Genomic DNA, 14120 nt, shown 5'->3' with positions numbered 1-14120 from the left:
CATCTCCTTTATGGAGATGGCAGTAAAAGGGACTTCTCAGTTTCCAATGGTATTCTGTATCATTCAATAAACATTTCTTAAGTACTTACTATGTAGTGAAGATACAAATGCAGAAAAAAGCAAAACAGTCTCTGTTCCCAAGATGCTAAAGTCTAATGGGGCCAGACAGCACACTAAAGGATGCTGCTAACGTGAGGGCTTAATGGAAAAGTCAGAGAACTCCTGAAATAGTGCAGCCAAGTGAGAAATGAGGAGATAACTAATCTGGGCTACCTCCTTAATTGGAGGTTTTGAGTCCATGATTCCATGCTCCAGTTGTAGAGACAAAGGTGGCAATGAGGTAGAGTCCCGGAACTGATGGAATCTTGAAAGGTGGTGATGAAAGGATGAGATGGTTTTCCTCAGTAATGAATCCTTGAGTCTTGGTAGCAAAGAAGGGGTGCTAGCAGGTTACAGTGGAAGAGAAATACAGATAGGTAAAGCTGGGCCATTCCATATCATTAGCTTAGGTATTCACTAGGAGTCTTTATTAATTTAATCCAATATATTGTGGAATGTAAACTCCAAGGTGTCAGAAAACAAAACACAATCTAAATCTAAGCAAAAGATTTGGATTTGGATTATCTGATTTTAGATTTGATTGTGTGAGACCATTTAACTTGAATAATTGAATTGATTCTTTTTGGGAAAAAAATATTTTAACTTTTCCAGGCATATTATAAAGGTTTTCATTTTTCACAAACATAGTATCATAGAATTAAAAAAAACCCATAAAATAAGAATATTTGGTTAATTTACTCTATTCTTTTAGAGAATTTAGCTAAAGCAAAAACTTTTTTTCAAATCAAGTAGAACTTTTCAGGATGCAAATTTACAAGCTTAGAATTGTATTGAAATGTAAAAATACTTTGAACTTGGGTAATACTTCACCACAGTTTGTTAAAGAACAGTGATTCTTTTAGTCCAAAGGGAGCCCAAGTTTTATTAGGTCGGAAAGCCAGTAAACTATTTTGTTTATTTGTATGATTTATTGGGGCTAGTCTAGGTTCATTCTTCATCTATTTGTGTATCAGTGTACTACTTCTCCTTAGGAAAATTATCTGTCCTAATGGTTTCACTGATATCAAGTCATTAAACTTTATAAAATTGTATATAGCTTAAATTTAGTGTTGGAGGTGGTGGAGGGTAGCAGATGATTGAAGTGTGCCAAAGTGGGAAGAGTCATTAATAGGTCAAAAGAATGAAGTTTAAGAAGGGGATCTACAGGTAGAGGGGGAATAGAATGCAGCCATTGTACATTAAGATTTTAGTTATAATAAAATAAATAGTTAATCATTTGAGATAATAAAAAATATACAAAATTTATTTGAATTTAATTAAGAAGAAATAAAAACCAAATCTTTGTAGTTTCTACTTTGAAATTTATACTTTTTCATTTGAAGGAAAAGGTCTTTATCAGGGAAATTTAGTCACTATCATACTTGTTAATTAGTGCTCTCCATATAGTATAAGTTGAATTATCAAGAAAAGATTACAGTGCATCCTTAGATTTTAATTTTGAATCATCCCCCTTGTGTAAAAATATAGCAGAGTTCGTGCTTACATACCTAACTGAATGAATAGTGAGTATTCCTAAAAAGACAAAGTTGGGAGAATAACAATTGGGATTGAATTAGTAAAATGATTGATTATTTAATAAACCATTGTAATTTTTCATTAAGCATCAAAGTTGTTGATGTAAATAGGCTGGAAAGAAAATAACTCAGTCATTTTAAGACAGAGTTAATTCTTTGTCATCAAGCAGACTTTGTTTAAACATCTTTGGAAATAACAGCAGTAGCTATATAAATCTTCAACACTATTGTTCTATCTTGTAGCAATTCAACTGAATTCATCACACAATTTTTACATGCTTTCATTCATTTCATTGATTTCCCTAAAGAATTATGATCTTGTTGGTGTTGGGATTGGAATTCATGCAGACAGGGGGATTAGGAGAGAAATATTAGAATAAGAGTGGCTGGAAGTGGGAAGGTGCAGAAACCTTCTCTTGTCCCACTAGAACTCGCCTCAAGGACGGGACAATGTCTAGAAAAATTCTGGGACTTCTGGCTTGGACGATCAATTCCTTTTTTAAAATCCATGAAGAGGTCTAGTAACTATTGTCTTTTTACCATTAATTTAACCTTCATAAACATAGTTCATCTTCATGTTTATGAAGCCTCAGCCCTTTATCCTCTTTGCAGGATTAACAGTCTTTTAATTTCTTCCTCCCTCCCCCATAAATTTCTGATTTCCAAGTATTTATTTCATTTTCATGGGCTTTTTTCTGGAAACCCAGATTCTTACCATATTTGAAGTTGAAGTTTAGACTGACAAGTTCCTATTCCAATAGAAAACCAACTGCTCACTCTCATTGGGTGATTGCTTTTCGGTTCTAGTTTTTTATGTCACTTTAAACATAGTACAGTGGCTGTTTCGATAAGGCATTCTATTGAATCTTCCATTTATTCTGAAGACTTGTTGTACAATTATATGACTTGTATTTGTGGAAAATCTTGCCCTTTTTTGACTATTCTTCTGCATTGCAGTGGACTATTAAGTGACAGTCTATGTGATGGGTATTGGGCTCAGCACTAGGAATGCAAATATAGAAATGAAATAGTCCTTGTTCTAAACCTGAGGTGAGGAACGTCTAAATCATTTACATAATCAACTGCAGGTCATGATGATTTGAAAGCTAGGTACAACAACCTCCTGCTACTTGACTTCTCTAATTTGATAATTTTGTATGGCCTGGAAATGATGTTATAAATATCCAAATGGTCCTTGACAGAAAAAATGTTTCCCTATTCCTGTCCTAAAAGAGCCACAGTCTAGTTTGGGCACATGCATGAAGGAGAGTGTACAAAAGAGTTAGAAGGTAATTTTGAAGAGATGGCAGTAGCAGCAGAGGTGAAGGGACATTGGAAAAAGCTTCATATAGAAGATAATATATGCGATGAATCTTGTAGGAAACAAGGCAGGTAAAGAGAGAGCATAATATAGTAATACAAATGGGCCATGTAAAGACAAGAAGATGGGGGGTTTAGTGCTGTGTATGAAGAACAGTAAGAATATGGTTAAAAAGCATTTTAAGTGATAAATAGGAGTTTATGGTTTGTCTTAGAGGAAATTGGAATGTATTAAATATGAAATGACAAGATAGGATTTATATTTTAAGAATATTTCTTTGGTAATTGTAATTGTAAGAAGGATTGTAATAATGATGAAGATAATGATAACTACCATTTATATATAGTGCTTTAAGTTTTGCAATTAATTGCCCAGCTATTAATTGCCTGGGACAGGATTTAAAACTCAGTTCTACTTGATTCCACATTCAACTCTTTATCTACAGTACCACCTAGCTATCAAAAACAAGGGTGGACTTGATGGAAGATTCTTGAATCTTAGAGGCTATTTATTAGGCTTTTACAGTTGTGCAGGTTGGACATGATGAGGGTCTTATCTAGAATTTTGAAGGTAAACATGTGCTTGTTGCTTGACAATGAGAATGAGGGGTAGCGGATGGTATTGAGTTTGTAAACTTGGAAGCCTGAAAAGATGGTGGTTTCCTGGACAGAAATAGGGAAGTTTTTGAGAGGGGTAGATTTTAGGAAAGAAATAATTAGTTCTGTTTTGGATATGTTGACATTAATAAGTCTACAGGGGACAAGGGGAGTAAAATGAATACTTTTGCCTAGTTCTCATGATATATCCCTTTAAACAATATTAAAAAGCATGTCAAACTAAATTCTGAGCAGAATAACCCACAAAACATTACAATTTATAATTTTTCCAGCCTGTAGGCAGCTTAGGAGGACAAATAGTTCTGCAAACGGTGATGTGGGGACAGGTAGGAATCATGGTGAAAAAAGTGATGTCAGGAAGAGATTCGATAGGGCCTCCTGTGCTAGTACTAGGCTTTTGATTAGATGCTATTTGGAAGCCCTGTTATTGCATGTGACCCAGTTTTGAGTCACAGTTCTATATCAATGAGTAACAATTGAAGCTGTGAGGGAGTAAAGACATTTCCTGCATAAGATCCAGAGTGAATACCACGACTCTCCCCAGATCATACCTTAGAAGCACCAAAAACTTAGAAGGACCAAAAACTTAGAAGGCTCCCAGATCTAATTGAGAAAGTTTCAGGACATAAAAGTTAGATCAGGCTAAACATTTCACATAAAAATTGGGAAAAGAAATGAGGGCAATGCAGAAAAATTAAGAAAAAAATTAACAGCTTATTAAGAGAATTACAAAAAATACTGATGGAAGTAACCCATAATACTTAGAATTTCCATTTGTTCAAGAAAAGCTATTGATTCCATGAAAAGTTAAAGGGTGAAAAAGAATTGAAGAAAATATGAAACATCTCATAGGAGAAAACAACTGACTTAGAATATAGATTCAGAAGAGATCATTTAAGAATTATTAGAGTACTTCTTAAGACATGATCATAAAAAAAGCTTAGACATCTTATTTCAAGAATTAAAAAGGACTATTGTCCAAATATTTTAGAATCAGAGGGCAAAATAGAAATTAAAAGAAACCATTATTTAGTTCCTGAAAGAGATGTCAAAAAAAAAAAAAACTCCTAGGAATTTTATTGACAAATTCCAGAGCTCTCAGGTTAAGGAGAAAGTATTCAAATACCATTGAACCAAACAAAATCACACAAGATTTAGGAGTAGAAAGCTTAGAATATGATATTCCAGAAGGTAAAAATCTAGTATTATAATCAAGAATAACCTTCCCACCAAAACTGACTACACTCCTTCAGGGGAAAAAAATGGATATTTCCTAAAAGAGAATTTTCAAGCATTCTGAATGAAAAAATCATAGCTGAATAGAATATTTAACATTGAAACACACAACTGAAGAGAAGCATAAAAAGATGAGCATGAACTATCATAAGGAACTTATTAAAGTTCAAATTGCTATATTCCCAGATGGGAAGATGATACATGTAACTCCTAAGAACTTTATCTTTATTAGGATAGTTATAAGAAGTCTACTTAGAGGTCTTGAATTTTGAGTCTTTTACATTGGGATGACCTCAAAAGGAAAAATAGCAATGTGAAAGGATGATCTGAACCTATAAAATCGAAGTGAATAGCAGAATAGATTAGAAACCAAAAAATTTCATTTACAAGAAACAATTGAAGCAGAAAGACATACACAGAATTAAATAATTAGAGTAGCATCTATTATTTTTCAGCTGAAATTTTTAAAAAGGCAGAGGTAGTAATTATTTCAAACTAAAAGCAAAAATAGGCCTTATCAAAAGAAACAATCAGAGATGCTACATTTGCTAAGAGGTAAGATAGACAAGGAATTAATATTAATACTAAACATACATACACAGATAGATACATTTCATTCGGATTCTTGGGGGAAAAAAGTGAGGTATAAGAGAAGATAGGGTAAAAACTGTACCAGAGAGGGATCTTAATTTACCCTTCTCAGACCTAGATAACCAAAAAGGAAACAAGAAAGAAGTTACAGAGTTAATAGGACTTTAGAAAAGTTAAATAGTTCTCTGGAGAATAATAAATGGGAATTGAAAGGAACATACTTTTTTTTTTAAGCTTTAGGTAGTATGTTCACAAAAATTGACTTTGTATTAAAACTAAGGCATGAAAAACAAATATCAAATATACCCTTTTGGTATTGTGTACAATAAAATTATATTCATTAAAGGACTTTGGAAGTATGAATTAAAAATTAATTGCAAACTAAATAATTTAATCCTAAAGAATGAGTGGGTAAAAGAAAAAATAGAAAGAGATTGCTAGCAATAATGCCAAAATATGGGGGATGCAGCTATAGCAGTTTAGAGGAAATTTTCTAATTGTTTCCATCAGTCAATGAATTGAGCATGCAACTTAAAAAAACCCAAAACACCAAACATTGGACAAAGAACAAATTAAAAATTCAAATTAAATACAAAAATAGAAATTCTGAAAATCACAGGAAAGGTTAATAAAATTGAAATAAAAAAACACTGAATTTTGTCAATAAAACTAATAGCTGGTTTTAAAAGCCAGTAACATAGACATATAATTGGCTAATTTGATTCTTAAAAAGAAATTGGAAAACCAAAGCACAACTAATGAAGATGATTTTAAAGTAATTATTAGGAGCTGTTTTACCCAAGTATATGCTAATAAAAATAGGCAATCTAAGTGAATTAAATGAATATTTATAAAAATTGTCTAGATTAAGAGGAAAAAGAATAGTTAAATAATCCTCTCATTTAAAAAAATTAATTGAACAAGCCTAAACAAGCTCCCCAAGGAGAAAATAGGGACCAGATGGATTTACAGGCAAATACTATCAAACACTTAAAACTTAAAGAACAATTAATTACAATATTATTTGGGGAAAAAAGTAAAAGAGGAGTCCTGTCAACTTCCTTCTGTGACAGAAATATGGATTTGATATTTAAACCAAGGAGAACAAAAACAGAGAAAGACTACTACTGACCAGTTTCCCTAATAAATATTGATGCAAACGTTTTTAAAATAAGCCTATAAGACATCCAGTTTGAAATAATTTTCTTGTTACTATCAAGAACACTACTATACCCTCAGAGACCCGAGCTTGTACTTTTGCTGTTAATCTTAATTTCTCACTCTACCTCCCATATCCAAACCATTGCAAATGCCTGCCCATAATAGTTGCTTAATGAATGCTTCTGACTTCACTGGAAAGGAACTAGAACTGGATGTAGAATCTAAGATTCATCTCTATAGATGATGATCTCTCTATAGAGATGATAATTGAATCTGGAAAGAGTAGAGCCTAAGGCTGAGCCTTTGGGTATATTCTCAGTTAGGGAATAGGGGAGAGTGATAAGAATAATGATTCAGTGAAGGTAGGAATAATTAGATTTACTGGAGAACAACCTGTAATGCTGGAGAAACTGAGCAAGATAGAGATTAGAGAGTATTTAATAATTTATTAAATGGAGAGATATACTGGGATCAAATGGATCCCAGTTTGGTCCCAGGGCTAAATGAGACTATCATCTCCAAGAATCTAGCAAACAATGTGAGTTCTCAAAGACTCATCAATCTGGGTAGTAGACTGAGGCAGGGGTGGAGTCAGGGTGCTGAAAGGGGAACAGGACTCTCTGACAGGATGGGGTGAGCCACTGGAGATGAGATGACATGATCAGGGGGAAGCACCCGGGAAATGGGGAGAGGCATCTTGATAAAATGGTATCTGACATTTCCATAGCTTGGGATGGGGAGAGACATTCTGATATTCTAAAACAAAAGATCTTTTATCCCTATCAAATATTCTGATAAGAGGGAGGGGAGGTTTTGCAGGACTGAGAAGCAGGGAAACTGAGTCAGGAGTGGGTCAGGATAATTATGGAAACAGAACTGTGGCATAACAAAACAACTATGAACAAAGTCACAAAAACTTAGAATAAACAGGAAAAGAAAGTGGTGATCAGTAAAGTGAAACATTGCAGAGAGGTCAAGAAGGATGAGGATTGAGATTTTTCAATTAATTGTTGGTAATTTTGGAGAAGGCAGTTTTACTTGATTGAGTTGGTTAACCAGATTGTAGTGGGTTTTTAGAAAAGAGAAATAGAAATAAGCGAAATCTCTTTTTATAATAGTTAGGCTGAAAAAGGGAAGAGGGGATCATTTTAAGGGATGGTTGAATCTAGTGGAGTTGTGTTAAGGTTCACAGAAAGCTGGATGGGTTTGTAGCCAGTAGGGAAGGAATCAGTAGATCAGGAGAGAGAAAATCTGGAATGTGTGGATGATTGTTTAAGCAGTCTTCTGGGGAAGAGATGAGGAAATAGAAGCTGAAGTACATATTGAGGGGTTAGCCTTGGTGTAGAGAAGAAACACATCTTTAGAGTCATTACATTAAATTATTACATTACATTACAATATTACAAATTTATGTTCTTCCATATAGAAAATGGGAAGAGAGGGTGGTTTATCCTCTTTTCTCTGTAAAGTGAGAGAGGGAACGTCTTTAACTTTTAGGGTGCATTAAGGGAGTTGTGTGGGAGGCTGAAGAGTGAGAAATCTGTAAGAGTTACTGTAGGGAGTGGGGTAGAGAGATCAGTGTGAGTGCTCCCTCCAAAGGTTCAGATGGCAGCTCTTCTACAGCTTTTCATCCTGTGAGGCTTTTATCCACACTTGGTAAATCCTTTATGGGGGGGTTTCACCTTCTGTGCTGGTTTTCTTCCTCTGGCTCTGTCAAGCATTACCACTGCTGCTGTTCTTTATTTGTGTCTCCTCATTCATATATATCTTTTTTATGTTTAACACTTTTATTTCTGATTCCTTCATAAAAGGACATGGTAACAGAAAGTAATTTCTTTTCTAAAGCACTCGAGTGATTGCACTTGGTATATATACAGAGGGTTTTTAAAATTTTTTCTTGTTCAAGTTCAAGTAATGATAGGAAATGATAGATTAGACACTTTGTAGCTTAGGTGTGAGGGAATGTCTGTTATTTCTATTTGTTATTCTTTTACCAGTTATGTCATTATTAAATTACATTAAATGAGTCCAAAGGTATTCCAGATCAACCCAAAGATAGATTTTTACTATTGTAAGAATTCTCAGAAGTAAAAGATTCAGTGCTTAGGCAGAAGTAATGCGCTGTTCTGGGAATAAATCGCTAGTTTAGAATTAACATGATGAAGGAATCAAATGAAAAAAATATTACAGTGGCAAAATATTCTAGCTACAGCTGATTAGTTTTTATAAATCATTGTGTTTAAATTATAAATTAAATTCTTATTGTATCATTTAGAATTAAATTTAAATATGTCTACAATATCTTTTTAATTACTTGAAGAATAGTAATTAAGGAAACTTATTTTCATGTAAAAATTTTTTTTTTATTGTTTCTGTATCCAGAAATAAGGGAAATTGCATTTCTTGTTTAGAGGAAAAGTAAATAATAGAAGGGTTCATAGAAATTGGTTTGGAAAGCACTTTCCTCCCAGCAGATATTGTTAGTGTTTTGCCTATTTTACATAGGGGAAACTGAGATTCAGAGTCAGATGTCTCACAGATAAACATATATGTCTTCTCTCTCATCATTCCAGCATTCTTTCTACTACTACAAAATAACATGTCTTAAAAATCTTTTGATGATTAGAGTGATCATTAATTTTATGTGGTAGACTATTTTGAGTTTCTTGGATTATTGCAGTTTGATTATATCATAGAATTTTTTGTCTTTTTTAAGTCAAATTAACACTATGATTTATTTTTCAGTATGCTTTGTAATATTATTGTTTCTTTTAACATGTATTTGCATATAGTTATAGCAATTATATCTTAGAGAAGAACATTTGGAATGTAATGTGAGGTTATATAACCTCTTTATTAAAGATATTCTATTCCAAAGTTAATTGACAATTTTTCTGTTTCCTCGATCAATAACAAAACTTTTTTTAAAAAAATAATTGTCTTACTGGAAAATGAGGTTCTGGATATGGGGAGACTTATTTTAAAAAGGTAAAAATGTAGAAACATGTAGGCTTTTTATGTTAATTATTTAAATGTCTAAACTGAAGACATTTTTTTTCTAGAAAATTCTTTTATTTGTGTGATTCTTATTTTTTGTCGGAATTTTAAATAATCTTTCCTTTTTAAAAATCATTCTAGATTTAATTCAAGACTGGTCTAGTGATAGTGCCCCTGATATTTTTTCATTTGTTCCATATACATGGAATTTTAAAGTTATGTTTCATCAATTTGAAATGATTTGGGCGGCAAATCAGCACAACTGGATTGATTGTTCTACCAAACAACAAGAAAATGGTGAGAATTTTTAAAAATATAATTTAAGTAGTTATTCCATTATTCCATTAAGAACAATTCTGCAAGGAAAATTTGTTTTGAACTTTATGTGTACTAGGATTAATTTTTTTTTCATTTTCTATTATAACTGTTTCAGTTTTTGTTGAATTAAACAGTTTCTACCCCACCCCACCCCCCGAGGCATTTGGGATTAAGTGACTTGCCCAGGGTAACACAGCTAGGCCATGTTGAGTGTCACAGGCCAGATTTGAAATCAGGTCCTCCTGACTTTACAGCTGGTGCTCTATCCATTACGCCACCTAGCTGCCCCCGAATTAAACTATTTTTTAAAGTTTTATTGGTGATTTGTATTTGAAAAGTTTTTAATTGAACAATGTTGAATTAAGTTTTAAAAGAAATTCTTTTCTCTTGTAGTTTATCTTGCAGCCTGTGGAGAAACATTAAATCTTGATTTTTCTTTGCCTTTTACTGACTTTGTTCCAACTACTTGCAATACCAGATTCACTTTAAGGGTATGTATTATTCACCTTTCTGTTGTTCAGCCTCTCTGGCAGAGTGGGTGCCCATGGGTCTTAGATTAAAAAAACAGCATTTGAGTTGTGGCTCTGTTACTTCTGAGCATCAGCTTTTTTCCCTATGAAATTGGGGGAATTAAACTTGCCTCACTGACTTCCTCACTGGGTGGTGTTCAGGAAAGGCCTTGGTAAACCTTAAAGTGCTTTATGAAAATGAGTTGTTATTTTATTCTGTTCATTTATCTTCTTCAAGGTAACAGTTTATAACTTATGCACTAGCCTTGTTTTGTTATTTGTTTATGATGGTTCAGTTTTTATCTTTTTCCACTTAAACTAAATTACTTAACACTTGTAAAATCTTCTGAACTCCAAATTCCTTGTTGATAAAGTGACGTAAAGTGGTAATGTTAGGTTAGGAGTGGACTTTAGCATCTGGAATCATGTAGAATGTGAAGTTAAAGCAGAGTTTTTAAGGAAACAAGGGCTTCTGAAAGGTCAAGGTGAAGTGGAAATGCATTCTGGGCATATGGGACAGCCAGTTCAAATGCTCCAGATTGGGATATGAAGAGTCCTGTAGGAGGACCAGAAAGAAGACAATTTAGGTAGAGTGTAGAATGTGGAAAGGGGCCTCATGTAGAATGAGGTTGGGGTTGGGATATGGACTTTCAGAACTCAGTTACACAGAAAAACCTCTTATTTGATCTTAGAGGTAATAAAGAACCAGAGGAGTTTGAGAAAGGCAGTGCCCTAGTCAGAATTGTCTAATTGGAACATCACTTTGGTGGCTATATAGTAGATGACTTAGAAAAAAGTATAGAATTGAGGCAGGAAGACAATTAGAAAGCTTTCATGTAAGTCCAGGCAAGAGGTGATGAGAGCCTAAGGTGTGCTTATCAACTATAAGAGAAGAGAGACAGATGCGAGAGAGAATGTGGAGGGAGAAGTAATAGGATTTAGCAAAGGATTGCACATAATTAGAGGGGTCCTCAAACTTTTTAAATAGGGGGGCCTGTTCACTGTCCCTCAGACTGTTGGAGAGCCGGACTATAGTAAAAACAAAAACTTTGTTTTGTGGGCCTTTTAAACTTCATAGCCCTGGGTGAGGGGGATAAACGTTCTCAGTTGCCACATCTGGCCATGGGCCATAGTTTGAGGACCCCTGAAAGGATAAGGAAGAGTCAAGAACAATGATGAGATTGCAAACCAGGGTGATTGGAAGCATGGTAGTGCTTTCAACAGAAATGAAGAAGTTCAGGTGAGGGTGAGATTTGGGGAGAAGGAAAATGAGTTCTGTGTTAGACATAGTAAGTTTTGATGTACTTGTGAGGCATCCAGTATGATTAGGTAGTTACAGGTGCATAACTAAAGTTCTAAATAGAAACTAGGGCTGGATATTAGATTTACTTACCTGAAGCACTTAAAAAATAATAGGAATTGATGAAATCACCAAATGAATGTGAAGAAGGAAATAGATAAGGGCCCAGGACAGAGCCTTTGGGGATATCTATAGTTAAAAAGTATATATGGATAATTAATCAACAAAATAAACTGAAAAAAAAAATAGAATCAGAAAGGGAGGAGAGCATGACAAAGCTGTGTCTTTAAAACTTATCCAGCATCTAGGAGAGTATTCAGAAGGAGAGGATTATCATCAGTATTGAATACTATAGAGAGAGGTAAGAAAAGCCATGGAATTTGGGAATGAGGAGATTAACAACAACAAGCATTTATTATGCATCTCCTGTGTGCCAAGCGCTGGGCATACAAAGAAAAACAAAAACCAGGTCGAAAAACAAAAACCCACGTCCTGCACCCAAGGAGCTCATAGTATAATAGATCTGCACAGTCTAAGGTCATTGATAACTTTGGAGACAGCAGCTGAGTTCTGAGATTGAAAGCTAGATTTCTAAAAGTTGAGAAAGGAATGATAGAAGAAAATTGGGAAGCAACATGTATACTGAGGCATCTTTTTTGAGAGTGTTGACTATGAAAGCTATTTCAGACCATAGGACCTAGTTAGACTTTTTTTTTTAAGTTAGTGGAAACTTGGTCACCTTTATTGGCTGAAAGAAGGCATCACTACATAAGGAGAAATGTAACATTAGAGAGAGGGGCAGTCTGCTAAAGAAGAGGCAGAAGAGGATGAAAGTAACATATAAAGGAGTTGATTATTATGTGGAGACAGACTGCTTCATCATGAAAGACTGAACTAAAGGAAAAAAGGATTGGGGAAGAGGGGGAGGGTTAAGGGTGGGGCATGTTCTATAGAGGCTTTGAGATATAGATGGAAAGGGAGAAGAGGAGTTTTCTCCAAATCTCTTAGATTTTTTTTTTTTTTAATGAGCTTCAAAATTGAAGCATTTAAAAATCTTGGAGATTTATTTTTATAGTTTCTCTTATGTATAGGGGAGTTTTTGAACCATGATGTCCTTGAATTTATTTTATATTTCAGTTTGGCAGTTGACTTTTTTTCTGGTAACTAATTTTAAAATGTTAATTTAGGGAGAAGATGTTGATCTTCATTTGTTTCTACCAGATTGCCATCCTAGTAAATATTCATTATTCTTGTTGGTGAAAAATTGTCATCCAAATAAAATGACTCCTGATTCTTGTATTCCTGCTGAGTGTCAGAGTGGCCAGAAAACAGTGAAACCAAAATGGCGAAACATCACCCAAGAAAAGTGAGTCTATGAGAACATTTTAGTTGTGCCTTCCTCTCCTTTGGAGGCAAGGTTAGTGCAATGAGAATGATGGTGATGGTGAAAAGCACAGGATAATATTCTCTCAATATGCATTTTAGTGAATTAGAAAATGATTTCTTTACTTTGAACAGGACTGGCTGGGTTGAATGCTGGACTGTCCCAAGTGTGATGCTTACCATTGACTACACTTGGCATCCAATTTATCCTCAGAAGGCGGATGAACAGTTAAAGCAATCATGTATGTATTTTTATGTGTGCTTTATTTTAAGCCTTTTGATTTTTCTTGGTTACTTTCTTAAAAAGCCAAAAGAATAATACAAAATAAACAATCCCTCATCAACTATTTATTAAGTTCTTACTCTCTTTCTGTGCTCAATGCATGCCCTATATCGGGTGACAACTTGCATATAAATCTGTCTCCATGGTAGATTTAGAGGAAAGAGAGCTCTAATCATGGGGCATCAGGAAAGGCTTCATGTAGAAGTTGACTTGTGAGCAGCAGTGCTTTGAGGGGAATAGGATATTCTTAGTGATGGAAGTGAGAGGAGTGTGATCCATGCATAGGAGACTGCAAGTGAGGACTTGGAATTGGGATGTTTTCTACATGGGATCAGCAAGGAGGTTAATGCTAGTGTTCGGAAAGGAGAGGAATGATATTTAATGAGATTAGAATGCTAAATTGCGACCAAGATATGAAGGACTTTAGAAGCTACCCAGAAAAGTATCTATTTGATCATGCAGACAAAAAGGAGCCATCGAGATTTTTGTTTAGGAACAATGAGTAGGAAAATGATATGGTCAGATCTGGAATCAGGAACCTATATGGAGGGTGGGATTGGGGTAGGAGTAGGGGGTTGAGGCAGGGAACCATTAGGAGCTTATTGCAACATTACCAACAAGATTTGATTAGGGCCTGTCTGCAAATAGAGAGAAGAAGGGAGGTTTGGATAGAAGTAGAAGTGCAGCGTGAGGGGACAAGGAAGAGTTGAGGATAATTCCAGGGTTACAAACCTGGGTAACTGGAAGGGGAGTGGATGGGTTTTTAGGGA

At 34.5% G+C, this 14120-nt stretch overlaps 1 protein-coding gene across 7 annotated transcripts in view; it reads left to right on the top strand.

Annotated features, from left to right (window-relative positions):
- KIAA1109 (KIAA1109 ortholog) overlaps positions 1-14120 on the top strand; it is a 236275-nt gene that overhangs the window by 49555 nt on the left and 172600 nt on the right. For all 7 annotated transcript variants that reach the window (XM_031943786.1, XM_031943790.1, XM_012551896.3 and 4 more), the window contains exons 16-19: positions 9699-9854; positions 10269-10366; positions 12872-13050; positions 13203-13309. In XM_031943786.1, coding sequence (XP_031799646.1) covers positions 9699-9854; positions 10269-10366; positions 12872-13050; positions 13203-13309 — 540 coding nt within the window. The remainder of the gene's footprint in view (positions 1-9698; positions 9855-10268; positions 10367-12871; positions 13051-13202; positions 13310-14120) is intronic.

This window comes from Sarcophilus harrisii, chromosome 6, assembly GCF_902635505.1.
Source record: "Sarcophilus harrisii chromosome 6, mSarHar1.11, whole genome shotgun sequence".
NCBI classification, from domain to species: Eukaryota; Metazoa; Chordata; class Mammalia; order Dasyuromorphia; family Dasyuridae; genus Sarcophilus; species Sarcophilus harrisii.
Note: the sequence above shows the minus strand (reverse complement) of the source record. Positions and strands in the feature narration are given on the sequence as shown.